The following is a 26361-nucleotide window of genomic DNA, read 5'->3' as shown; positions in this document are numbered from 1 at the left end:
TTACGTGTGACTTCTGGCAATTTGTTTGGTATCACAGTTCAGCACCATAATGGACACACCCTGAGCGTATACGTGCTCGTTAGACTCAAATGAGCTGGACGCTATATTATTTTATTATGTTTTACAAAATCTAGACTGCTGGACCAATAGAAAAAAACAGATGCTTCACTGTTGCACATAATAAACGGTTTTCTGAAGGTTCAACTCATGTATGATGTTGGATGGAGAATAACACTCGCTTCAATATTAAGAGCAACACATTTCAAAATTCAGAATTGTCCTTTGTTCCGTGTGTAACATTTCTCTGTGCAAAGTTTAGATTATCTGCCACCCTTTAACTTTTTCATAAAACTAAATTCTGCAGCTTGTGCACAGCATCTGTCTAACAGCAGGGAAACCACTCTGAGGTTTACATTAAACTCTTTCCCTCCACTATTCAGTGGCATGGAGGATGTTTCAGAAGTGACTCGGCTAGATGCAGTTGAAACAGTGGAGCTCATTTCCTACTGAAAACTGTTACAACAGACCCCCGACAGCTTCCTTTTTTTCAGATTATTGCAAGCCCCATCTTCTTATTCAAAAAGAAAAAGAGAGTATTTGAGAAAGTTGCACTGTTTTATGTGTTTATTTAAGAAAAATGTAAACATAAAATTCTGCAGTAAATTGGTCAAACTTAAAGTATATTTCCAGTCATATTCATCATAGGCAAGTGAGTGTAGACGATGTCAATCCAATACCATTGTACAATATCCCATCATTGGATATAACAATAGAAAAGAGTGAAGTATTATTTCTTATAAATAAAATGTAGTACATTAAATCAACAGCAACATGGCGACATATGTGTAATGAATTAGCAGCTGCCGTAGTTTGTCATTTCCATGTTGTCATGTCTCGTCAGGGAGGTGTAAATATAGTAAGTATTTGTATAATAGTAGAACACATATTTATTTAATTCGAAAAATAACGATCTTCACAATGTAAAAAACAAAACCAGCTTCAAAAAGAAGCAAACCACAAGGCTCCAATGTTATGAAGCAAAATCATTCAAGACATTTATCCTGCAGATGCATGCAACCACAAAGTGCACATTTGTTTCTGAGTCAACAACCTTCCGTTCAAAACTTTACATTTTCAGTTTGTGGATATCATTATGAAGTCTGTAGCGAGCAGGTGTCCTCTCGTTGTTGCCGGAGCAGTTTCGGTTACATTTGCATGACTGAATCACCATCACCATCCTTCTGATGATCTCCCCGTGTTTGCATCGGAACTGGACCGGTAACGTCCGGGTCCGGTGAGGCCTGCAGCATCGCCCATCTGAGCAGGACCCGCAGTACCTCGGCTGGAACTTCTTCAGGCTACGGCAGCCTGCGTGGGACAGTTTAGCTGGATGGCTGGCCTCTTCTATGTGGTTACATTTCTGACCTTTCTGTTGGAGGAAAAAACACCAAAAGCGCGTGAAAAAATGAATTATGTTTCAGATCTACCTCGACAAACCATGCTAAGACCACAGGCCACCATATTATGAAATAATCAAAATGTTTCTTTGTTTAATCGTACTAAAAACAAATAAGACATTCAAAAAGTGGAATATACCTTTAATTTTGTAACGGTCATTTTGCACGGGCGGACCTCACAGATCCGAGTCTCTTTCACCAGTTTGCACTGGCTGTTGCTGTTGGTCACCCTGGTGGACACTCCAGTGTCACAGGATTTGGAGCAGGGTGACCAAGCTGTGGTTTGAGACACACACTTGACTCCTCTGACCAACATGTGGCCCGTTGGGTGACTCCTAAAAGCTGCACAGAGATTAAAAGAATAAGGTAAGAGAAGTGCAATCTCACATACATTTCCTTGTTCGTTGGCTCCCTGTTAGATAAATTAGCAATGTGACCAGAAAGGACTGGACACTGTACAAAACTGCTCACCCGGTAAAGAATTTGATTCTCCTCTCCACGCAGGAGCTAACTCATTCCTGTTGGCAAGGTTGTCTTCAGACGGTCTGTCTTTGCCGTGGGTTTTCCGGTGTTTCTTCACCGCAGATCTCTCTGTCTTTGCCTCCTCGGGGCATACGAGTTGTTCACAGCACCCACCCCGGCCCTTGACCCGCTTGGGCTGAGCACAGCCCAGTTTGGGCAGCGTGAGCTGATGTGGGCAGAGGGAGACGCATCCGACAGCACCGTCCATGCAAGTGCACTGGTGTTTGCAGTTTGGGTGGAAGATTTCCCCGTTCTGGTAAATGTTGTTGCTGTACTCGCATGTTCTTCCATCTGCTTTGGCTGTTTTAGAGAAACGGAGGAAGTAGTGAGGTTTGAAATGAGAAGAGTAAACAGACAAAGTGAGTAAAGACAATAACTCACCTCGACAGATGCCCTTAGCAGAGCTATATGCCCCTCCGAAGTTGCACTCCAGTCCCTTTGTGTGATCACATTGCTGTGTCTTGCTGCAGTCTTCAAAGAGCTGCCGTGTGCAAACTTTACAGCATCCGCAGCCATCCAGCACGAGGCTGACTCCCGCTGCACACCTCGGGGTGTCAGAGGGACACCAGCAGTCCTTCGGGCACGACGCTGACACCTGAGATGAAAACAGATATTTCAAAATTTAAATGTTTGCTTCCAAAAATGGTCCTCTTATAACAACCTCGAAGAAGCAGCTTATGAATGAACAATGAGTATTTCCTCACCTGTGAAACACAGAGGACCACAATGAAAAAGACTTTCCTCATCTTCAGAAGTTGAAGTTATCTTTCCAGAAATAAAAATCTCTATCATATAGCCGACCTGGCAGTGAGTTAACGAGTGCTTGATCTCCCTCTTTTGGAGTCCCCGTCTCCTTTTATACACTCTGAGCAGACCTGACGTATGCGCGGGCTGAAGAGGTGTCCCGAAACTATGAGAGGAATGCTTCAACCACGAGTCCTCCCATAACAAGAACGCCTCCACTCCTCTCCTCGCTCAGTGAGACAAGAACCACCCAGACTAACTTCCATTATTGTAGGGCTTTCTCTCCAAAGTGTCCCTGTAATTATATTTTTTTATATCTGTCTTGTAATCATGAAGTAGCTCTTCTGTTATGAAGTAAACAAGCTCTTAGAATTATTATTTCTAAGCAATGAAACATTTCAAAGACAAGTAGCTAAAAGACATGTTCTGCACCTATATTGTATTCTACTGAAGCAATGCAGTACAATGTTTGCTGCTAAACGCATGCATATATATGAATATGTTGCTTACTAATGCCACCTTCTTGGTCAGGTCTCTCTGAATCTCTATGAGACTTTACCTGGTTCAATAAAGGAAAAATAAAGAAAGTATACTCGTGTGATATAGCTAGTAAAGGACGACGACAACAAGTGTGATACCTGAGATATCCACCTCATGCATTTGGACGCAGTCCAACAGGGATTCAACATCGGGGCACCACAAGTTCTGACATAAATATTGAAGAAAAGCTACATATTTCTATGAGCAACTAAATTTCTATCATGGTCGAAGAGATGTTTAGACTGCTGCCCTATGTCTGTGATCGGTGTTTGTATTCTCCAACCTCGCTAGTGTCACTCACCTATAAGGGCGTGGATGGATCGACTTAAATATTTTTTTAAAAGGAGACAAGAGCCTCATGGAATGTTTGAACCGTAGGACTCCTTTGTTCGGCCTGAATGAGAAACACACCAAAAAGGAAGAAGAAAGGAAGAAGAAAACTTAAGAATTGCCTGAAGCAACATTCCACTCAGAATGAACATTGAAGGCTTCTTTGAAATGGCTGCCAGAATAAAAAGCATCCTCTTCTATCCACATCAAAGAACAATAAGAGTTATCAACTTATCAGGGAAAAATGCCCTTCCTTTCATTATAACCTGTGAGAACAAGAGGCGGAGAACGGCAGACTGGCACAGCCTCGCCTGTTATCTAACTGAGGTTACAAGGGACAGTTTGAATCCGTGCCAGTTCAGGCAGATGAAGAGCCAACGAGCGTGAGCTCGGTGCATTCACAGATGCCTGGATATTGCTGACTGGAGTGGAAACTTTTCCCCTCCAAAGCCGTAATAAAATATAGAATTTGCAGAACCATGTTAGGTAAGAGGGTCGTCTTGGATGTACGTACAACATATAAGGCAGCTGTGGAAGTTTGAAGGGATTACAGTTGTTGAATTGGCATGTTTGTCAAATTTACTATCAATCTTTTGCACAACCATGTTCCAATCAAAAATGTGTATTAAATTGTATAAATCATTGTTCCGGTATTTAGAGGCCAATGTGTAGCATTTCTGGTGATCTAATAGCAGATATTGATTATAATATAACTATGTTTTCATTTGTGTATTATTACCAGAAACTAAAAATCATTAGTTAGCTTAGAATGAGATCTACATAGGGAGCGGGTCCTCTTCACGGAGTCCGCCATGTTGCACCGCCATTTTTTCTAGCTACAGTAGACCAGAACGAACTAATCAAACAAAGGCTCTAGCAAGAACCTTTCATGTTTTTACATTACCTGACGGCCACTGTATGAAGTTTTATAGTCTCATTTAGGCACTTGATAAAAAATGCCTTTTTTTAAGACTCTTAAAAGACACAGAATTTGTGTGTATCGACTGACATATTTGTAGAACAAAGCTGTAGGAATCGATAGACTCATCACTGCCGCTGGCCACCAGTTTGGCTCATTTTCTGTAACCAGTGTAGCATTAAAGTATCGCTGATTTAGCAGCTAGCTAAATGTCCACCAGTTAGCTAGCTAGCTTACTGATTCCAAATGCTTTAATGCTACACTTGTTACAGCATCTCCCAGTGAACATGTCTCAATCTTGCCTTTCTCGCTTTGTCTCCAAACCCACATAACCTGAACTGTCCCTCTAATGAAATAGAGCTCTATCTATAGACTATAGTAAAACAATATTTTATACCTTGGAGGACACACCACCCGCACACCCATACGACAGGAAAGAAGACCTTCATGTGAATAAATATGTAGCATTATTGATATAGAGAAAAATATATTTCTCTCTCACATTACAGTACATATTTTTCGCCAAAATAAGGTGACAACGGAAGGGGAAGGACTTTGCCTCCCGTGTGTTTCTACCTTGACAGCAAGAGATGAGTCTTGAGGCCGGGGTGACGGATTTGCAGCGCAGGTGGTCCTGATATTAAACACAATTGTATATATTCTTTTGTATACGTAACTGTATATATTCCATCAAAAATATTTTACATTTCTTCCTTTTGTGCTACTTTGATATAGTTTGTTCAATTGTTATTAATAAAAATGCTCTAAGTTGATGTAGTGGCACCAATAACCTTTATAAAGAGCAGATGTTGGTTGACATTGGAACAGTTGAAGTGAGCAGGAAAAAGGGTATTTATTTAAAAAAATCTTACCTCTGGAAAGTCCAACAAAAAGCATTTATATGAAAAGAGAAAAAACAACAAATGAATCCTGCAGCCTCACAGGAAGCTAACTATCCTGAAGTTGGACTTATGCACTTTCGTGTTCGAATTTCGTAGCTGGACTCCTGTGACAGCACACCTGCAACAAAATAATCAGGTCTACTACTTTTTTGGAAGACAAAAAGCGCCTATTTTATTAAAATGTGGTGATATATGTGCATACTCAAAAGTCCACAGAGGCAGCAAGCACTACTTTCCAAAATAAAAATAACCTGGACTTAATCATTCAGACAAACTAATGTGGCGGCAACAAATACATGAAATATCTGCAAACAAAATTTTTAAGTATGTTTGCCTGTATTTAAATAATATAATACACACTAATTCCTCTTTTGCATGTAAACTGATGTCAAAATATGTCACCAATGTAATTGTTACGGTAAATCTGAAAGTTGTTTTCTCTGAGCAAAAAGCTATTCAGACAAATGTTAAAAATGCCACAAAAATGTGGAGGCTTCACTGCTGAGAGTTCAGTTGTGTGTTGCCAAAGAAACATCAGTTTGTCACGGTCAGCCATGGTTTTGTAATTCACGTTTGGCGTTGTGCACCTGGAATGCTTTGAGGTCGGAAGTTGGAAATTGTCAGCTGGAAAATAGTCAATAGCAAGCTGCAAAATAGAGGAAGCTAGCTTGTTAGCTGTGTTGCAGCTGAATTTAGGCATTACAATGTATTTTGTCTGCTTCACAAACCCTAACCCTCTTTGTACTCTTTAGTAAAAAAAACAACCGGAAACGGACTATTGTTAAAACATACTCAATTACATTCTCGTCACAAATTCAAGCAATATTTGTTTCAGCGGTAATTGTAAGTCAATTTTAAAAAAACAAGCACATTTTTTCAGTTATTAGTACTAAGTTATTTCCAGGCACTCCTATGTTGTAGTTTTAGAATAGACTTTTGGCCAGTTTTACACAGTGCATTGGGAACATTCCTTTAAAACATGGTAATCGTACATCATCTGTGACTAGATTGGCATCAAGACTGTGTGAAGTTAGGGCTTAGTTTTCTGGTAATATGGTAATAATTAATTTTAGTTTGGTAGAAAAATTTGGTACATTTTTTTTTTTTGTAACTGAGGAAAGAAGGACGTGAAAGCTATTTTCAAGTCAGAACTCGAAACCACGTTAACTCACTGTGGGTCTGGATGCTTGGTGATGGAGGTTAATTGTTAAACTATAGCTGGGGAGCTAACGTTCACTGCTAACATGTTAGCTTGCAGGGGACATGCTAGCGCAAGTCATTCACAATAGCTTCCTGGGCAATAACACAGCTAATGTTGCTCCGTTTTGGACTCTGCGGGCTCTTTGTTCCCTTATAAGGACATCATTTATTTTTTTTGCAACATTTCAAATGCTGGTGTGAAGGAAGCTATTGTGTCGCTACTTTGTAAACATATAGCTACAACATGTAAGCTACATGTTTTTACATTTCTGTTTGTAAATGGATTAAACTAAGATATAATTTGTTAGTTGTTGATAAGCGTATATTTTTTAACTTTGACCAGAGTCCGGCTAACTGCTTCCCCGTCTCCAGTTTTTAAGCTAAGCTAGCTAATCGCCTCATGGCTATAGCTCCGGAGTTAACGCAGAGACAATTGTGGTAGGCTAATCTTCTCGTCTGACTCTTGGATAGAAAGCAGCATATTTCCCAAAATGTCAAACTATTCCTCTAACAGCCATGAGAAAGTAACATTTTACAGTGTGAAGTATCGAGTCCATGTTTGGAGAATTTTCTTTGATCTTGCTGCCAAGTTCATGTGGTCATCCATAGCAACGGTAAAGCTGGATTTAGCTATAAGAAATGTTAGGCAACACTAATCCTGGAGATTATACTGTCAAGAGACAAGATTTATTATTTTTATTATTTGATACTTGATACTGTGCAGCATCTTAAATGCAATTAAGATACTTGATACTTGATGAGAGGGTAGACAAAAGAAGAAGAGTGTAACAAGTCATTTCATGCTAAAATACAAATACAGGAAAAAGAAAAATAGACAAAATATGGGAATCAGATTCCGTGTGGCATAAAGACTGACTACCTGAAATACTTTCCCAATGCTACTCGGTGTGAAACCACAATGGTGAGACAAGCTTACTTTGGCTGTTGTGTGAGTCATACATACTGTACGACTGACGGGAATGTCTGCAAGGGGTGTGCAGATATGATTGCAGGTCCAGTTGATTATAATCATTTCTATGAATGACTGTCCCTTTTCTTTGTGCCTCATTCACTGTAAAAGCCACGCACAGGCCTGAGCACCGGGTTCGTCTGAATGTCTCACGGATGACACAACATCATTTCCAGGCTACTGCTCTCTGCAATTTAATCGGAAAGATGTGACTCATCATGAAGCCCATGTATTGTTAGTTTCTGTTTATCTTGCATCCACATCCAGTTTTGACCTTTTAACACCTGACATTTAAAGGGCATCTTTCTGCTGCTCTGGGATGCAACAGCAGCTACGTAGTTATTGGAGCCTGTATTTTCCCCTCAATTTCAAATCAGTATCATTACACAGAAAAAACAAACGTTTGAGCGAGCGTCAGAAGGTCGTGGCCTGATTTACAGTTAGCATTGCTTACTGCTTGGTGTTTTCCAGCTACACGGTACATTTTACATTGCAGGACGTGACAAAACAAGCCTGACAACAATCTCCTCAGGGAGCACCAGTCCTCAAACAGTTTGTGGCACATCATGATTAGAGGGAAGTAAAAACCTTGTTTTGCCATTTTCGCAATTGATTTCATGTTTACCGGAGTGTTATATTGGTTCTTCTCATGCACGGCAGTTCACTGTGCCGTTATGAAGACACTTTGTTCTCTCCGCTTTGATTCACACTTTCCCTGCCGATCCATTGGAACAATTTACAGTTACGACAACATGTATAGCTGATGCTATCCTTTTAATATTAAATGCCATGAGCTTTCAACTGCCCTCGTAGACGAGCAAAGTAGTTTTCAAGACAAAGCAATGTGTGATATCTGATGAGTCTATAAAATTAACTTTAAAACCACATTCAAATATGCAGAACTGGATAAAAACGTTCAGAATAAGGTGGAAAGTAACTAAGTACAAGTTTGAGGTATTTGTAGTTACAGCTGTATGTGCTTACTTTGCAGATTAAGATTTTTACAAATAAAACAAAATCAGTTAATTAAATATGAGGCTGTGTTCTTAAACAACTAACCCATATAAAGTAGTTAAAATCAGCTACATTATTAAAATGCTGCCCCTTCGTTAATGCGTCAGTAATTATAATTAAATATTTACAGAGTACACAATAATAGAACACTGCACCAATAGGTACTCTAGTTTCGGTAAGATTTTAAATGGTAGGACTCGTAGTCTACTGCAGGACTACGACCCTGCAGGCTCACACAGGTGTTTTCACTTATTCAGGCTGATTAGACCTCCGCTTAGGTTGAAGGTTGGTGGAACCGCTGAATGCTGGGAATTACACAAGGTCACCAAACTTAAAGCACAGCACCAACAACAACAACAACAACAACAACAATAAAAGTGCAAATGATCCTGCTTTAACAAGGAGAGTGACGGAGTTGTCAATCGAGCGTGGTCCGTAAACGCCCACGCGGTCTTGAAAGGTTGTCTAATAAGGCAAGATAAATGAAAACACCTGTGTTGGTGTGCCTGCGTGTTCGGCCTTTTAGCAGAAGACAGTATTTCTTATACCATTTCATACAAAGTACACTCAGTTGCCAGTTAATTAGCTACAACTTTCTAAAAATGAATGCAGTCTAATACAACAGTCCTGCACTGAACCCTTCCTTCATGAAACACCAGCTATTCATCAGTATTATGCGCTCTTATGTGTACTAGATACTCAGTAAATTTAGCTGATAATACCTTATTATTTGTACATTTTGTTGGTATTACTTTTACTCAAGTAAAGGATGTGAGTACCTCCATCACGGCTTTGGTTTTGAAACACATTTCCAGTGCTGGAAGAAGTATTCAGATCCTGTAAACAAGCAAAAGTGCTGCATGAAAACAACTAATACATAAAGAATCAAAAGTAAAAGTACTCAATGAAGAAAAATGGCAACTTTGAGCGTTATTACATATTGTTAGGAATATTAATACTGATACAAACTGTATTTCATACATACAGAAGCCTTTCCCTGATGTAGAGCTGATTTTAATTAACTACTTCGTACACGGTTTTGTTGTTTAATTCATCACATTGTGCACTCTTCTTCACTATTTTTGTCCTGTGTTTGTGTGGGTTAACCTTATTCTGTGTTTTAATGTAATGTTTAAAAAAATAAATAAAACATACAGCTCAAACAACAAAGTTTTAATTAAATATGTATGACAACTATTTCAGATAGGATACAGTGGGGCAGTCTAATTCATTTTAAATGGCTCACAATACCTTATGTTGTGTATTTGTGTACAGTAGTAGTAAAAGTACCTCAAATTGTACTTGAGCACAGTACTTTCACAGGTATAGCGTGAAAGAAATCCTGTGTGGTGCGTGTGTGAGGTCCAGCAGCGCCACCCAGTGGACTGAGTCAGAATAGCATCTCACCTGTATCAGAAACATTAAACAGCTCCTGAAAACAATTAACGAAGAAAGTTACACAACGGTGGCTTAGTCTGCTGCTGTAAGATACGTTTTTATTTCAATATCAGACTTTTTAACTGATAACCAACCAAATAAACCGTCTCTTCGTGTGAAACCGAGGACTCTAGTGTCCGCACTTCTCTTCTTCTCGCGTCGACGTAAAACATCGACACAATCAGGAAGTCCGGGGAATTTATACGAAACATAAAAGTTGAATGGACCGTGGATCCGCCGCCTTTTACCGACAAAATAATGACGAGCCACATTTGTTGACGCTACCTAACGTATCGATGTCGTTAATGTCTTTATTACTATCTTATTAACTTATCTAAGTCGTCATTTGTTACCCGGTGAGCTTTGGTTTTTCACTTTTCCGAGTGAGAGGGATGGATGTTCCTCAGCTCACTGAAGATGAGATGGCAGAGATCAAGAAAGACGTGAGTACGATACTTCAGCCTAATCTGACTTCCTTATCGATCGTCGTACTGATAAAGGAAAGGTAACTGGAGCACGAAGACAGATCTGCTGCCCCGCTGACTCATTATTTCTACCTCGTTTAATTAAAGGCCTGTTAGAAGGAGGAAATAGCCCACCACACCTTCTCTGTGCCCCCATCAACACACACTCCTCTGTGGGGTTTGACAACTTAACAGTGTTGAACTCACAGGCTGGAGATTAAGAGCGTTTTTGTAAATACAGTCTGGGTTTGCTCAGCGTGCCTGATCAGAAAGCATTACCGGAAGCATTAGTAGGGATACACGGTGATTATTAACCACCTGACAACAACGCACATCTTGTACTGTTATACCTGTAACTTTTGCATGTCCCTCTATCAACATGTTTGCACATCCTGCACTAAACTGTCATATTGTACTGTATCTTTTTATCATGTTGTTTCTATGCTATATTTTTGTTTATGACTTTTTTTAATTTCCTCTTAATGCACCAAACACTAAGACAAATTCTGTGTGAGTAAAAAAAACAATTTCTAATCCTTATTCTGATTCTGCTGTAGACTTCAGTGAATATTTCCCTCTGTCACGGTGATGCCCAGCCTCCCCAGTCCCGATGGAAAGAGTCCCCCCCCCCCCCCCCCCCGTTCCAGGAGCCTCTACAGCTCACTTTTGTTCCCCTTTTTGCCTCCATTTCCAGGTGCTGACCAGAATGCGGCACTACCTCTGCGACAAGATCAGAGCCGAGCGCCACCTCGACTACCTGCGCTCTCGCCGGATCCTGACACGGGACGACGCGGAGGAAATCAGCTGCAGGACCACGCAGACCAAGAGGACGGCCATGTTGTTGGACTTACTGGCCGAGAACCCCCGGGGCCTGGACGCCTTGATTGACTCCATCAGGGAGCTGCGCTCACAAAACTTCATCATCACCAAAATCACAGATGAGGTGCAAAAGGCCAAAAACGAGAAGATCGAGTCCCTCAAAGGTGAATATACCACGTCTCAATGAAAAGCTATTTTAAATCTACTTTTCTTGATGCTTTAATTCAACTTTTTCCTTCTTCATCTGTCGCTCCACAGCGGGGGCTTCCAGTTCCTCGTCCGACACCAGCATCAGCACTCCGATCCCAACCAGCGACACCCCCTCCATGTTTTCAAACAACAACTCCACCCTGCTCCTCCACCCCGACGGAGAACGAAGCCTCTCCACCTCAGACGTAGCAGGCTCCCTCAACCTGCTGTCCTTACAGAGAGGCGGAGACTTGACCTCCGCGGGCGGCGTCAGCATCGGCGTCGTCTCCTCCTCCAGCCTCCCGAGGCCCGGAGAACCCGGAGCTCCTCCGCTGCCGGAGGAGGTGATGGTGGAGTCCCCCTCCAACATCGACGCCGGAACACCGGGGTGCACCAGCACCGGAGGGGACCCAAACTTCCAGCCCCTCCGGTCGCGCTCTCTCACTCCAACATCACACAGGAGCATCTTTTAGTTCTACAACTCGACAAGACACTTTTCAGTTCAAGGGACAAACCAGCAAAATCCTCGTCCACTCAAACTCCCACAAGCCCTCTCTCCCTGCTGTCTCTCTTTGGTGTTGTCCGTGCCTTTGATTAGGCAGGAATTGTCATACATGCTATTATATTTCTACTAAACCAATCAGCTGTTTATAATAGAGAGAGGGACCATTTGTCACTTGGGTTTAAATATTGTTGGAGAGTTTTTGATACTGGTGCTAATTCATTAACTTAGTTTTGATCCAAAGCCAAATAATACCAGAGTTTCAAGAATATACACGCTTTTCTCCAAAACCTTTTTTTTAAATTAAACAAAATGTGTATTGTTTTTTAAAAATATAAGCACGTGTACAATAACTTTGCCAAAATAGAATACAGTTTAAATTTGCAAAATTGTGATTTAAGTCCTTCAACACTCATGTTTCAAACACATGTTGGTACCCAGAGAAGAGGTCTTGAGGTTTGAATCCCATGTTTTGAGCTCTCGACCTCTCCTCCTCCTCTTCTTTTACAAAAGGTGTGATGTCCCGATAAACTGTTGAACCCTGCAGATACAGTCTCTAGGTGCGGTGAGAGACTTTTATACACTGGAATGACCAGAATATACGTATGTGTCTGATCTCATTAGACGCTGCTTTTGATCACAGCGGTGTACCTCAAAATGATGACTTCAAGTTCATTCTGTGCAGCATTAAATCACTACAAAAGTCTTGAATCTGAAAACCTGTTGTGAAGCAGCAAACCATGTCCCACTTATTGCCTGGTCCCATGTACACCAACTGATTACATACTAAAGGTTTTCTGTATGAATTCAACTCGTGTTTCCTCTCTTCATTGATGTGGTGGTTTAGAAAATAAATGTTTTCGTTTATTTACTGAGACAGCTTTCTGGTAATCCGGTCTGTGGAATCGTATCGGAGTCTTTTGAAAGCTCTTGAAACACAATGTGAATTCATTGCAGAAGTTTCTGTGTGTGCAGAGATTCTGTGACTGTTTTGGAAAAACTGGAAAAGCTCAACGTGACGCAGAGGAGTGACATGACATGTCATTGTGGTGAAGGCTGGTGTGGTGACAGACGGAGGAGTCCCGAGTGCTGAACTAGTCGCTCTGTGGCTTGCTGGTGCTCCGGTAATTCATTTATTATTATCATTTCTATATTTCTTGCCTTTTCTTTAAATTAGCTGCTTTTACTCTCTAGTAAATATAAATCCCTTTGAGGGGAAATATTGTTTAATAATTACACTATAATAATATTTACATTGTAACTGGCTTTAACTTTCATTAATATCCGTTTACTGTTGTGATTTTTTTTAATGTAATAGTGTGATATGTTAAGTAATCTGCATTTACTGTCTGCTACGCTCACTGTTGCAGGCAGGTCTGCTTCAATAAGCTACGGTTGAGCTAAAAGTGGCTAAATATTCCTTTAAAACTGCTTTTTTTGCGTGTTTTTAGAGCTGTAGCTTATTTTAGCACACTTAGTTTGCACACAGACTAAGATTGTAAAGCGAGTTGAGAGAAGGGACAGCAGAGAGCACATGCAGGGGAACCAGTTAGACACACAGCAGAATGACTGGAATGGTTGAAGCCTTATCTTCAACTCGTGTCGGATATATATTCAATCAAACCAAACAACGTGGACACTTTTTGTCACAAGTAGTGCTGTTCCGTGCCTGAGTGTGATGGAGGACCCTGAGCCTCTGTTGGCCTCGAGGTCAGAGGAGACGAGGGTTAACGGACACTGCCGATGGACTCTGGAGTCGAATGAGGTGGAGGACTTCAGACGGAGGCTCAAGTACTTCTTCATGAACCCCTGTGAGAAATACAGAGCCCGGGGTCGCAAACCATGGAAGCTAATGTTACAAATATTAAAAATCGCAATCATCACAATCCAGGTACGACACAGAATCCTTTATTATTCGTATGTCTTTGTTATCAGGCATGAATATGCACAGAGAGTAGATGAAATGTATGTTGTTGTTTTTTTGCTTCAGTTGGTCTCTTTCGGCCTGAGCAACGAGATGATGGTCACTTTCAAAGACGAAAGTCTGATGACATTCAGACACCTGTTCCTCAAAGGATACGAGGAGCAGCGGATGGGAAGCTACGCGCTGTACACCAAAGCAGACGTGTACGATCACATCCACTACATTATCAACAGGGTATACTGACACTTTAGAGCTCACATCTCACCGCGATGTCATGAGAATATGTCTTTTACTCTTCTTTGCGTACTTCTTTTCCAGTACATCAATCTCCAAAACCTGACAGTTGGTAATCTCGCATACGGGAGTGTTAACGGGAAGCACACTCCTCTGTGTGTCTGTCAGGAGTTTTACAGAAACAGCAGCATCGATCCTGGGAATGGGACCTTTGACATTGATCCACATATCGATAAAGGTACGACACAAAAGCACACATACGTCAGCACTAAGGTGCTCGTCAGACAGAGTGGTAGCTGTGTGTTTATGTCGAACAGCTACCGTGAGTTGTGTCCATATTGTTTGATGTATTTATGGAAGCTGATTCATGGCTTGAATGGAAAATAATCACAATGTGTATTTACTTGTGACTCCATGAAAAGAGGAAGTAGCATATTCAGAGAAATGTGATCTGAAGTAACCTAAACTGCCCTTTTTATTTATTGCCTGTATTTCCTCCTCACAGATTGTGTTTCCATTTATCCCGCTCAGCCGTTCGACGACAACGTGGCCACACATGAGAACTTCTCTTTAGATTTCAAAAGGTGACCAAACTTAAAAATGCTGCTTTTCCCGCCGGGAGGTGAGCGGGCCGCCTGCTAATGCGTGTTTGTGTGTCCAGGCTGCTGTCGGTGAACATCTACCTCACTCTGAAAACAATCAACCTGCAGACTGTGCGGCACCACGAGCTACCAGACTGCTACGACTTCCATATAACGGTTGGTCTGAGCTTTTAGCACGTTTTACACGCTCATTCATAAGTTCTCCTTAACTTGACACTTCATTCGTTTTTGTTTTCATGCAGATCAACTTTGATAACCGTGCACACAGCGGAGAGATAAAGGTTGATGTTGAGAACGAGGTCAGAATTTACGAATGCAGAGACTGGAACGTGGAAGGAGCTTGTAAGTTTTACCCAAACCCAACTTCAGCCCAACCATTGATATATATCATGACCCAGTTAAATCCAAAATACGCATCATGTTATTCCTGTAAAGGCCAGCAGGGGGTGCAGTGATATTTATCTGCAACCCTTGACACCTGTATGACCTTACTCAGCAGGATTTTACTAAAAAGTAAAAAGTGTACGATCTGAAGCGCAAGCTGTTGCTTCAACCTGACATGCGTGTCTCTGGTTTGTAGCTGGCAAGAACGATTACCTCCTCCTGTCGTTTGATTCGTTGGTCATCCTCGCCTGCTTCATCTCGCTCATCCTCTGCACGCGATCCGTCATCAGTGGCATCCAGCTCCAGTCTGTAAGTAGTGAGGAACGAGTGAACCATCACCACCACTGATGATTGTACAGGAAAGCCTGTTTATGTTTACTAGTTAAATACTAGACAGTTTTAAAGTGCAGAGTATTTTATAACGTAATTACAGAATAAGCTTAACCGCTTTAATTACAATTATAAAGACAAAAAATATTTTATATTTCCATATATATATATATAAAAGTGGTATTTTAAAGTGTGATGTAAAAACAAAAAAGCAGTCTTCAAATGATATTCCCTCAAATAGTTCACATCAGATTTTCAGAAGTGCGTGTGTGCTTGTTATTATTAATTTAGACGATGTAATTGTGTATCACGATATCTCGATGTATGATTTCATCCCAATATGATTCCAATGAAAGACAATAAATTATCACGTTGAATTATCGCCCAGCCTGAACACACGGTGGGTATTTTACAGACTCGTGATTTCAGACTCAATATATTTATTATATATATATATATATATTTATTATATTGATATATATAGTGTGAATTGCTGAATCAATGTATATTTAGATATTCATGTTGAGAAGAAAAAAAACAGAAAATGTGGGGACTCATAACCTCAGTATTATTGAAGGGTCGGGGCCTTAGCCAGTATTTAACACTGATCAGAACATATAAGAAGTCAGCACCTCCTCATTACATAAACAGTACAAACCTCTCATTAGTGAAAACATGTAATAACTTCACATGGATGAATCCTGGTTTGTTTCATATCTTTTTTTACAATATCTGAATGTTCTCTCATGCAGGAGTTCAACATCTGCTTCCTTGCGTACTACAATAAGATCGTGTCTTGGTCCGACCGCATGGAGTTCGTGAATGGCTGGTACATCCTCATCATTGTGAGCGACACACTGACCATCGCTGGGTCAGCACTCAAAATTGGAATACAAACAAAGGTTTGCTTTTCATTGAGCTTTATTTGCTGTATTTTTTAATATAATTGGTAAATAGTATGGCCCCTTAACTTGTACTACTTTATGTATTTGTACTTTATTTCCTCTCGCAGTTCCTGACAAACTATGACGTCTGCAGTATCTTGCTGGGAACAGCCACAATGCTCGTCTGGGTCGGCGTGATTCGTTACTTTGGTTTCTTCAAGAAATACAACGTAAGAATGTTTTTGTTTTGTTTTCGGCATAATGTTAAAAATAGCAAATGCATATCCAGATGAACTGACAACCTCAATTCCTCTCCAGATATTAATCCTAACCCTCAGGGCGGCGTTCCCAAATGTGATCCGGTTCTGCTGCTGTGCGGCCATGATCTACCTCGGTTACTGCTTCTGTGGCTGGATCGTCCTTGGGCCGTACCATGACAAAGTACGGGGATTATAATCACCATCAATCTCTCTCGAGTGTCAGAGCGTGCTAATAAATCCCTACGCATCGGGGAGCTCTGTCCTGGTGAAATATTATCAACTTTTCTTTTTCCAGTTTCGAACGCTCGACAAGGTGACGGAGTGCCTCTTTTCTCTGATCAACGGGGACGACATGTACGCCACCTTCCTGAAGATGAGGCACGGGGGCTACATGGTGTGGCTCTTCAGCAGACTTTACCTCTACTCCTACATCTCCCTCTTCATCTACATGGTGCTCAGCCTCTTCATCGCTCTCATAAATGACACCTATGAGACCATCAAGGTCAGTCTGAGTCGGTTTTTCAGGTCATAGTTTCTATTTATTCCTCCACTGGAGTGCCCTGATATACTAAACACTGGTTCTTTTCCAGCATCACCAGCAGGACAAGGTGCCGGTGTCCCAGCTTCAGGCCTTCATAGCAGAGTGCAGGGACCAGCCTGAGTCTGGAAGATACCAGACTGGTGAAGAAGCAGCAGCCTGCTGCCTCTCTCCATGCTGCTGCTTTGGATGAAGTGAGAAAAATGGCGGCGTTCACCTTTGCCAAGTGTGACCAAAGAGTTACATCGTGAGAATGAATCATGTTCAAAGAGTACCGACCGTCTGCATGGATCATTTAATTGTACTGAATCGTGATGAGAATGCCAGAATATGTTTTTACTCAAATATAATTTCTTTGACTTGTTTTGTTACTTGAATTGCTCAACACTATTGACGTAAAATGACCAGTTAGTTTTATGCTTACCGGTGCAATAACCTGATGGTAGACATTTCAATATGAATATGAATTTACATCTCCTCAGTTCAGTGATGCATTCAAACGTGCTTCTCAACAGAGGAGTACTAACAGCGCACAGTAACTCAGCTATGTGAGTCTTGTTTACAAGCACTTGAACAGACTATTTAATTAGAAATTAAGAAGTGAAAGTAGATGAAGTTCATTGTGGTTGCTTTTCATCATTTGTAGTATCTTGTTGTGTATTTTGCTCTGCATATTTTGTAAATATTGATATATAAACTGCTCATATGGATTGTCTCAATGGTTTGTTTTGGATTGCTTCTGTGTGTTTTTTGCAGCTCACACCAAGTCAATATATTTTTGCCAATTAAGCAGATTCTTACTCATTATATTTCTATATTTTACTTGAATATACTTCACTTTTCTTTGGCTGAAAACTATGAAAAAATAGAATAAAATGAATCCCACAGTGTATAAAAAATATCTCAGTATATGTGGCAAATAAACAGTTTAAAAGAAATGTAAGCATACTGCCAGTAAATGTAGTATTTGTGTGTGTAGTCAAGACAATAGTACCTTACCTCGTGCTGCCACAGGAGGAGCCGTGACACCTGACAGCATTTTTTCCTCATTTGCATAATCGTCCACTTTCACGTGTTCATATCCAATGCACGGCTCAGATACTGGTTGCTTAACAACGCTGCCTCCAATAACAATGGCGTTTGGTTCGAAGGCAGCTGAGCAATAGACTTTTTAAAAAAAACACACACACACACACACACGACCAGCGGCAGGAGGAGCAGCCCGTCTACCTACAGTCGGTCACAGCTCTGCCTCTGCGTTCACATTTAAAATAGGTGAGAGTTGTGCTCGCTGCAGACGACTCGGAAGTTGCTGGTGTTGCCGATGAAGGAGCGATTTTATTTAATTTTGACAACACCCCAGAACTTGGCAACCGTCGGATAGACTTTACCCATTTTGACGCCTCGCCCGTGAGTATGTTAAACGTTACCTCGTGACTTAAAGTAACGTAAATAGCTAACGGTCATTGTAAATGTATGACGTCATCTTTAACTTAAAAAACATAACGATACGTTTATACTGAAGCTCGCCTCGGTTACTGTAACTCTAGATAAGACTCGTGCATGTTGGTCTGGTGTGTTAGATAACAACATGTGAGCATCGACGTGTTAGACAGACACTTATTACTTGTCCTGGTAGCTAGTCCTCACCGCGGTGCTCTGTTCTCTGACTGTTGCAGTAATTACTTTATTAACGTGACTCCTCCTTCTTCTTGTCCATCAACACAAAGTGCTCCGCAGCCCCCTCAACGCAACGTCGGAACACTTCAGAGCGTTGTGAAGTAGTGGGAGTGGTAAACGCAGAGATCTGGTTTAGCTTGTTGAGCATGTAACTAAAGATCATAATATTGCCCTGAAGGCAAACAAAACCACACGCATGCACTCTCAGATTTAGCTCGTCTGCAGCTCTATGCTGATATCATTTTACCACCCTGCAGTTCAGTTTGCCAATGACCAATAGGAGGGCCCTGTTTAAAGCCCCACTGGCACACATCGGGGCAGTTAATCCTGTGTGGGTGAAGCAGCAACTCAGATTATCTGCTGCCGGTCTATCTGATGCTTGATGCTGCTTTTTGCAGGGCTAAAGTTCCAGTGGGAGCCTCTGATCCACCGCCTGACTGCTAATCCGCCTCCGGGTTGGTAACTCATGACCTCTCATCCCCGCGGACTGATGTGGCGGTGATATGGGAGAGCGGTGGACCACTGTGCCAATAGGGACGTCTCTGGGTACGTCTCTCTGCTAATGGGATGGATTTAGTAGAAAACGTCAAGAATAGAAAAGCTCAGCAGCTGTGCTTTTTTCTTTTTTTCTTTTTTTTTTTTACGGATCTGCTTGGAGGCGACCCATATTTTTGTTCTCGTTTTTAGAGCAGCGACCTAATTCAAGCCTCTCGGTATGAGAACATACAGTCGGTGTCATGTGAGTTGCAGTAATTTCCCTGTCTTTTGTTTTTTAGGAAACTATGAGATCTCCAGCATATCACATGTGACGATGTCCCCCTCGAGACAGAACAACCTTGTGTCAATGCACTCCTCTTTGCCGCTGTCCAAAAGCTCCTACAATGTGATAAGTGCCTTCTGCACGGAGGATAATATTCCTCCGTGCATTTCATACATCAATCAGGTACAGAAATGCCCTGCTGAACGCCCATTATTGTAAAATATTGACTTTTTAAAGTTCTGTAGAGATCATTCACTACAGCGGTGACATAGTTCCTCTGTCTCCCACAGGAGCTGGACTCACTGGGCCTCTCCTCTACATGGATCGAGGCCAGCTCACCGGGGGGGGCCAGCCTGAACACGGTGCCGGCTCTGAATGCCATGTATGAGCTAATGCAGATTCACCGGCGCGACATGTCTACGTTAGAGGAGCTGGAGAAAGAACAACTGAAGAAATCCAGCACCTTGGACCACATGCAGATGAACAACTCCAGACTCAAGGCACGTATGACTCTCAGGGTTATGTCTGTCTCAGACCAGTTCTGGTTTTATTCCTCTTTGGATCCAGCTCTGTGTACCCACAGACTATAATCTGAGTCTGTACGGTGCAGTAACAGATTATTGACCACTAGACGTCAGAAAAGAAACATACAGGTTCTGTAGAAATGAAATTCCCTCCCTTCCCTTCCCATTCATCTAAAACAAAGTTAATATGAATACCATACTACAAGGACAAACATTACAAAGCACTGTGCTCAGACGTCTCACTGCTTTATCATTTTGAATAGCACGATGATGGCCAAGTTCCCTTATCTCAACTGCTGACTTTGCTTGCTAGACTTAACATACCTCTTTAATCTAGACCTACCAGGGAAGAATTCAAGGTTTATTGTATCACAGTAATATGTGTAGAGGTGGGAGTGGTGCAGGGAGGCTTTCTTTTTTTTAAATAATGAAAACAGCAAATATGTGAGAATATGTATTTACAGTCTGTCTCATTAAATTCTTAGATTGAGCACAACGTTACCACCTCATTGTGTTCTTGTAATAAGAATTCTGTGTATTTCCCTCCAGGATCAGTTGGAACTGTCTATACGGGAGAAATCAGGTCTGCATGAAACAGAGAGGCAGCTCCAACTCAGAATTAAGACTCTGCAGAGCTGCTTGAAAACCGAAAAGGACGAGGTATAATTTCACTATCTTTTCATAACGAGCAGCGCTCGTGTTTTCTGTTTTCCAAAATGTTCACGTACACGAGCCTGCCCGACTCACGACTCGATCCTCCTGAACAGGTTCAGAAGCTGCAGAGCATCATCGCCGGCCGGGCCTCTCAGTACAGTCACGATGCCAAGAGAAAAGAGAGAGAAGCTGCGAAGCTCAAGGAACGCCTCAGCCAGCTACTGGTTGACCGACGGGATAAGAAACTAGGTAAATGTGCTAGTATTTGGCAAAAATGTGTTCTGGGAATGTCGGAACAAGTTGATTAAATGTTGGCCTCGTATTTCTCCCAACTAGCGATTGATGTTCTGAATTGTTTGGGACGGTCGGATGGAAAAAGGAGCCACTGGAAGACCGCAAAAGCGACAGTCGGGTATGATGAAAGCCATCACGTCACTTGTTATCCATATATGCAGAACGTGTAGTCGCCAATCGGATGACGGCATTTTGTAAATTGCTCTCCGCAGCCACGAGGGTGAGATGTACAAGTCCTTGCTCAACGACTACGAGGCGAGTCAGAGGTCCCTGATGCTGGAGAACGCTGAGCTCAAGAAAGTTCTTCAACGGATGAAGAAGGAGATGATGCACATCCTGAGTCCACACCAGCCGTCTCCCAGAGGAGCCGCTGCTGATGACAGTCGGGATCAGGTATTTAGAAAAACTAATACACAAAAATGAAACTTAAATTAACTGAGTTTACGTGTCAGATTTATTGAAACAAGATCCTCATATGCTTCTTTTTTTCTTTTTTTTTTTTTGCGCAGGCCGATTCAGACGGGGAGGAGACGGCCGGTGACCCCAGCAGGGAAACTCTGGACCAATCCTGTGAGCACGCCAGAGAGCAGCTCGCCAACAGCATCCGCCGGCAGTGGAGGAAACTGAGGAACCACATGGAGAAGCTAGACAGCCAAGGTACACGCAGCGCAAATACTGCTAAAGCAACTTGTGGTGTTAGTTTTATAAATGTAATGTTGTGAAACAACTTTAATGTGAGGAGATTGAAAAGTGTGATTCTAGAAGTAATGTGTAGGTTACACACATAGGAGGAAATTGGGATCATCCACCTTTTGGTGTGTTTTGTTTGCAAAGCCTCGCAGGTGCAGAGTCAGCTGGAGTCACAACAAGAGGTGATACCAAGGGAGGCTCACGAGGATGAGATGGAGAGGATGAGGTGTGAAGTGCAGCAGTGCAAAGAGTTCATTCAAGCACAGCAACAGCTCCTCCAGGTCAGTTTCTACGTGTGTGTGTGTGTGTGTGTGTGTGTGTGTGTGTGTGTGTGTGTGTGTGTGTGTGTGTAAGAACCGAGATGGCCAGTAGGAGTTGTATACCAATATGAGCAATGAGCCTTTGTCTGTTGTTATTTAGAAATTCTAAAGAATAGTTTGGTCAAAAATGATTAAAACACTTGTTTTCTGCCCATCCAGCAACAACTCAACACGTCGTTTGACGACGAGACGGCCGCTCTTCTCAATGACTGCTACACACTGGAGGAGAAGGAACGCCTCAAGGAGGAATGGAGGCTCTTTGAGGAGCAGAAGAGAAACTTCGAGAGGGAGAGAAAGAACTTCACTGAGGCCGCTATTCGCCTGGGACGAGAGGTACTCCGGTCCTCTGACCACAACCTTCTTCAACAGTTATTGTGGGTAAAATCACTGCAAATCTGCTTTTACTCCACAGAAAAAGGCCTTTGAGGAGGACCGGGCGTCTTTGCTCAAGAATCAGTTTTTGAACATGACTCCCTTTACGGACCGAAGGAGATGTTCCTCGTCTGACGGTCAAAGTGCCTTATCGATCAGTAAGTCGGTATAATCTGAAAAATGAAAATTGCAGTTAATAGAGGGGAAGATGATGACAACATGATTTTAGAGAGTCCAAAATGAGTCCGACAACTACAGTGAACGTGAGATTCTGCTACAATCACTATGGTTTGGGGTGTGACTAACGGTGCTTTTCATCGATTACTGATGAATAAAGAATAGTAGTTGTTATACTCAAAAAGTACTGCAGGTACAACCAGGGACTTCACAAAGATCGGGTTGTCATTGACTTCTTTTATTTATCCACTGCATTTCAGGAAGTGAGCCAGAGATGAGGATGTCTTCCACCAAAGCTAAGTCGGTCAAATCGTCAACCTCCACTCCTAATTCGTCACAAAGTGCCGCTGTGCCATCCACCACTGAGCTTTACCGGACACTCCGCCTGATACCAGACAGCAGGTAATGATTCCGTCACTTAATATTACTATTGTCTGTATTGAGCTGACATTTGGACCCTGTTGCTGGTAGTATTTTTGCCATGTCATAATTATTCATCCCTTTTTTGTTTGTTTTGTATTTTCATTTCAGTTCTTCGAGACATTCAAATCAAGGACGCTGGCAGGAGTCCAGCAGCATTGAAGACGGAGATGTTCGGGTCAAATCCAAAAGCAGAGTTCGATGTGGAGACTTCAGTGTCTTCTCTTTGGGAGAAGATGAGAACAGCCTCACTTCCTGAGAACTTCATGTGCCTTTTTTTTTTTTGTGACTTCATTTCGCAGTGGACTTTAGGATCAATTCATGGCTGAATTCTGTCACCCATTGATTGCTTTGTCATAGACATGCACATTCACCAAAGCTGATCAAAGAAGAAAGCACTTTAATGATTTTACCATTGTTCTTGTCTTTCCTTTAAAAACAAATCAACACTGCTGATTCAGATTTTAAGCTATATTCAGAGGATCTACCAAGTAGTGATTTGGACATGTTGGTGTAAGAAATATCTTTATACATGTGGATTATTTTCAATGTTTTACTTTAGAATTCATTTTATTGTTTACATTATTCTATACGTATAAGTTATGATTTTAATGGGAGCATATATTGACATGAGATTGCTAATGATCGGCTATGCTGGTGTTAACGGTACAATAAAGATATTTTTAATGAACTATTTTATCCTCTTTGATTTGGCGCCCACTAGTGTGTTTACAGAGGAGTCGCAGTCACAAGTTTTCAACAAACCGGAATCCGGAAGTGATCATCTTTTGCTTTTGTCTCAGCATCCAGCCCAGAATCCCACCCACCGCCCAGCGTTTTATTTTTCACGAAACAAACACCTCGAGAATGTCGGGTTCATCTAATCTCGTAGCCATGAAGAAGGTCGTACAGCAGCTCCGTTTCGAGGCTAGCATAAACAGAGTGAAGGTAATTTATGTGCTTATTGTTTTTCTGCCAAGTGACGTTGACTGAGGGGGTTATTATCTCAATCGTTACGCTGCTCCGCTAACGACGCTAGCCTGCTAGCTGTTAGCCTGTTAGCTGGTGCCAGAGGCTAGCCGCTAGCTTGTAGTCAAAAGGCGTAACGTTAGCTTTAGCAGGGCGTTGCTTGAAGGGAAGTGTGCAGCGCTGTACTGCACACTGTTTAAATTAATCACAGTAGAGATAATGTGACATTTAGCTAGCTTCTGTCTCTTTACTTAAGATGACTACACACTAACCAAACGTTACCTAGAAGTGAAACTAACGTTGGAACATTGGCTACCTGGTGAATAAACTCTATTCGTTTGCAGAAGTCAAAGGCCATTTCCCCTCAGTATTTTCACCAGTTGCAAAGCAAACTAACAAGATAACTTTAAGTTGACTAGATAAAATGAAATACGCGATAAGATTTAAACAGATAAATTGTGTGTACTCAAGACTATGAATCCAGAGGGTCTTCCTTATGGGATGGTTTTAAATGTTTGATCAATACAAGAATTCAAGTGTACTTTGTGTAATTTGGGAATTACCAAATGAAAACGTATATTCTCTTCCCCCATGGTTCAAGTTCCTAGTAAATGAATATGGACATTTCTTTTAAGTATTACAGCAAATCAAGTACTGCTTTTCCATGAAATTAGGGGACTAGCAAGCAAAGGATTCATGAATACATGTCAAATTGAAGCAGGCCTAGATATCCCAACTTTTCATTTCTCGTACAGGTCAAGCTTAAGAACACTTAGTTCAGTTTCCATAAAGCAGTTCATTAGTCTTTCCTGAGGATACCAGATGTTTCTGAATTTAAAAAAGCTCCCTACTGAGCCACAGAGGACATTATACGCCTGGTTTTAGTGACTGAGTCCAGGTGTAAGATCAATAAAGTTTATATTTCACGGCCTATTTAAAATAACCCCATGTCGTGGCTTATAATTTTGGTTCCCTTTTTTTTGTCACCAGGTCTCCCAGGCAGCTGCAGACCTTCAACAGTTTTGCATGCAGAATGCCATGCAGGACCCTCTGCTCACTGGTGTGTCCTCCAGCACCAACCCTTTCAGGCCACAGAAGGTCTGCTCCTTCTTGTGAAACCACTGCATTCATTGGTAAGTCTGCCACACGTATGACACATTCAGGCACACACTCATACAGGTCTGAACAGTTAAGGATATACTGGTTACAATTTATTTTAATGCGTTTTGAGTGTTCCCTTCCTCGCTTTTATATAAAATATTGTTTTCGATGAAAAGAAACCCTTTCACTACAATGAAAGCGTTTTATTTTGAAATGTGGACGTTAAATGTTGGTAGTTTCCTCCACAATAATCCAGTGACTGGTGAAAAAACATCTAAACATGAATAGAAACTTCTCAGCCCTCCACAGCATTACTTCTTTGCCATCTATGTGTATGCTCACTACTTAAAAAAAAAAATGATAACAAACGCTATGTTCTTCAAACAATGTGGATGTTTGTTTGGTAGTACTTCCTCAGACTAATTTTCTTTCCATTTGTTTTTATGTTGTCTTGCAGGCCTTCATTTTGATGCTACAGGGAAAAGTCGACCTCAACACTGCTCCTCATGCCAAGCCATTATACTGCCACGGGATCTCTCGAGTGTAGAACACATTGGAATCATGTCAGGAAGATGACCATCTATTTTCAGCCACAGTAGAAGCAAGGAGACAGTTTTATTTTTCATGGCACAGTGTGATTTTCGAGTAAATAATTGTGCCTTTTCTATTGTTCTATTTTAGTCATCACTGTTCTGGACTTTTTTGTATTTAATGAATTAAAAAAAAACATTCTTTACTACTCCAATGTTTCATTGATTGTCATTTTCTTTTTTCTTTTTTTTTCTTTTTACTACTCCACAAAGCAGCATTGCATGACAGACATAATTGTCCACATTATGCTGTATTCTAATGTATTCTTGGATAATAATAGCGGCATCTGAAAGACGCATGCATTTCTTTAGTAAACTGATTAAATATGTGTGAATATATCTGGATAGGTTTGTGATTTAGTATTGGAAGAAGTATACTTTAAGTGTACTCTACAGACCTTTTTCACAGCAGTCATTTTTACATGTCATAGTAGGAAGAGCACAGGTGTGTTCAATAATATTAATGATTGCTGCCTTCCACTGAGGAGAGGCCATATTATTGTGCATGCTGGCTCATTTGAATGGCTTACTGGGGCACTTAAAGACACTGAGCCATCGTTAATGTTATCAATCTCACCTGTGCTTTTCCTTCTGCCTGCTGTGAAAAAGGCCTGGAAGAAGTAAGGCTTGAGCCCTAAATTGTAC

The 26361-nt window shown here is 41.4% G+C and overlaps 5 protein-coding genes across 7 annotated transcripts; 4 read left to right on the top strand and 1 right to left on the bottom strand.

Annotated features, from left to right (window-relative positions):
• Nucleotides 1–606: 606 nt before the first annotated feature.
• Nucleotides 607–18950, bottom strand: LOC142956614 (CCN family member 1-like). Of its 3 annotated transcripts, XM_076098276.1 has the most exons (9): nt 18165–18950; nt 15367–15460; nt 13679–13818; nt 9889–10005; nt 9378–9435; nt 2361–2574; nt 1929–2279; nt 1597–1799; nt 607–1429 (listed from the first exon to the last, which is right to left on the bottom strand). In XM_076098276.1, the coding sequence occupies exons 5-9, from the start codon at nt 9405–9407 to the stop codon at nt 1127–1129; spliced, it is 1101 nt and encodes a 366-aa protein (XP_075954391.1). In that variant the 5' UTR covers nt 9408–9435; nt 9889–10005; nt 13679–13818; nt 15367–15460; nt 18165–18950; the 3' UTR covers nt 607–1126. The 3 variants fall into 3 exon arrangements, with proteins under 3 accessions (XP_075954391.1, XP_075954393.1, XP_075954392.1); XM_076098278.1 differs by lacking the exon at nt 13679–13818 and having other exon boundaries at nt 18160–18950; XM_076098277.1 differs by lacking the exon at nt 13679–13818.
• Nucleotides 10051–12820, top strand: bcl10 (BCL10 immune signaling adaptor). Its single transcript, XM_076098279.1, has 3 exons — nt 10051–10478; nt 11194–11482; nt 11577–12820. Exons 1-3 carry the CDS (start codon nt 10428–10430, stop codon nt 11978–11980), a joined length of 744 nt encoding a protein of 247 aa, XP_075954394.1. The 5' UTR covers nt 10051–10427; the 3' UTR covers nt 11981–12820.
• Nucleotides 12437–18035, top strand: LOC142955982 (mucolipin-3-like). The gene is made up of 13 exons (XM_076097251.1): nt 12437–12465; nt 13594–13900; nt 14000–14167; nt 14252–14405; nt 14673–14751; nt 14829–14925; nt 15012–15111; nt 15350–15462; nt 16236–16385; nt 16496–16597; nt 16686–16808; nt 16923–17129; nt 17218–18035. Exons 1-13 carry the CDS (start codon nt 12437–12439, stop codon nt 17356–17358), a joined length of 1770 nt encoding a protein of 589 aa, XP_075953366.1. The 3' UTR covers nt 17359–18035.
• ssx2ipa (synovial sarcoma, X breakpoint 2 interacting protein a) lies at nt 18288–23747 on the top strand. The gene is made up of 14 exons (XM_076098269.1): nt 18288–18575; nt 19244–19391; nt 19622–19788; nt 19896–20105; nt 20679–20789; nt 20897–21032; nt 21120–21195; nt 21290–21470; nt 21587–21734; nt 21912–22048; nt 22247–22420; nt 22500–22617; nt 22897–23038; nt 23168–23747. The coding sequence occupies exons 2-14, from the start codon at nt 19349–19351 to the stop codon at nt 23313–23315; spliced, it is 1791 nt and encodes a 596-aa protein (XP_075954384.1). The 5' UTR covers nt 18288–18575; nt 19244–19348; the 3' UTR covers nt 23316–23747.
• A 99-nt stretch (nt 23748–23846) lies between these two features.
• Nucleotides 23847–25865, top strand: gng5 (guanine nucleotide binding protein (G protein), gamma 5). Its single transcript, XM_076098280.1, has 3 exons — nt 23847–24004; nt 25016–25158; nt 25584–25865. Exons 1-2 carry the CDS (start codon nt 23924–23926, stop codon nt 25139–25141), a joined length of 207 nt encoding a protein of 68 aa, XP_075954395.1. The 5' UTR covers nt 23847–23923; the 3' UTR covers nt 25142–25158; nt 25584–25865.
• Nucleotides 25866–26361: the final 496 nt, after the last annotated feature.

Source organism: Anarhichas minor, unplaced genomic scaffold (genome assembly GCF_050575085.1).
Source record: "Anarhichas minor isolate MPS153535 unplaced genomic scaffold, ASM5057508v1 ptg000024l, whole genome shotgun sequence".
Lineage (NCBI taxonomy): Eukaryota > Metazoa > Chordata > Actinopteri > Perciformes > Anarhichadidae > Anarhichas > Anarhichas minor.
The sequence above is the reverse complement of the archived record's forward strand: the minus strand, read 5'-3'. Positions and strand labels throughout refer to the sequence as shown.

Coding starts and splice junctions, on each gene's coding strand:
- LOC142956614 (XM_076098278.1), bottom strand. CDS start 9,407: ATGTGTTTCAAAACCAAAGCCGTGATGGAG. Junction 2,575..9,377: donor AAACCAAAGCCGTGATGGAG/GTACTCACATCC, acceptor TTTTCATCTCAG/GTGTCAGCGTCGTGCCCGAA. Junction 1,800..1,928: donor AGAATCAAATTCTTTACCGG/GTGAGCAGTTTT, acceptor ATCTCTGTGCAG/CTTTTAGGAGTCACCCAACG.
- bcl10 (XM_076098279.1), top strand. CDS start 10,428: ATGGATGTTCCTCAGCTCACTGAAGATGAGATGGCAGAGATCAAGAAA. Junction 10,479..11,193: donor TGGCAGAGATCAAGAAAGAC/GTGAGTACGATA, acceptor CTCCATTTCCAG/GTGCTGACCAGAATGCGGCA. Junction 11,483..11,576: donor GAAGATCGAGTCCCTCAAAG/GTGAATATACCA, acceptor GTCGCTCCACAG/CGGGGGCTTCCAGTTCCTCG.
- LOC142955982 (XM_076097251.1), top strand. CDS start 12,437: ATGTTGGTACCCAGAGAAGAGGTCTTGAG. Junction 13,901..13,999: donor TCGCAATCATCACAATCCAG/GTACGACACAGA, acceptor TTTTTGCTTCAG/TTGGTCTCTTTCGGCCTGAG. Junction 14,926..15,011: donor GCTACGACTTCCATATAACG/GTTGGTCTGAGC, acceptor GTTTTCATGCAG/ATCAACTTTGATAACCGTGC.
- ssx2ipa (XM_076098269.1), top strand. CDS start 19,349: ATGGGAGAGCGGTGGACCACTGTGCCAATAGGGACGTCTCTGG. Junction 20,790..20,896: donor TGAAAACCGAAAAGGACGAG/GTATAATTTCAC, acceptor CCTCCTGAACAG/GTTCAGAAGCTGCAGAGCAT. Junction 23,039..23,167: donor CGCCTGATACCAGACAGCAG/GTAATGATTCCG, acceptor TTTTCATTTCAG/TTCTTCGAGACATTCAAATC.
- gng5 (XM_076098280.1), top strand. CDS start 23,924: ATGTCGGGTTCATCTAATCTCGTAGCCATGAAGAAGGTCGTACAGCAG. Junction 24,005..25,015: donor CTAGCATAAACAGAGTGAAG/GTAATTTATGTG, acceptor TTTTGTCACCAG/GTCTCCCAGGCAGCTGCAGA.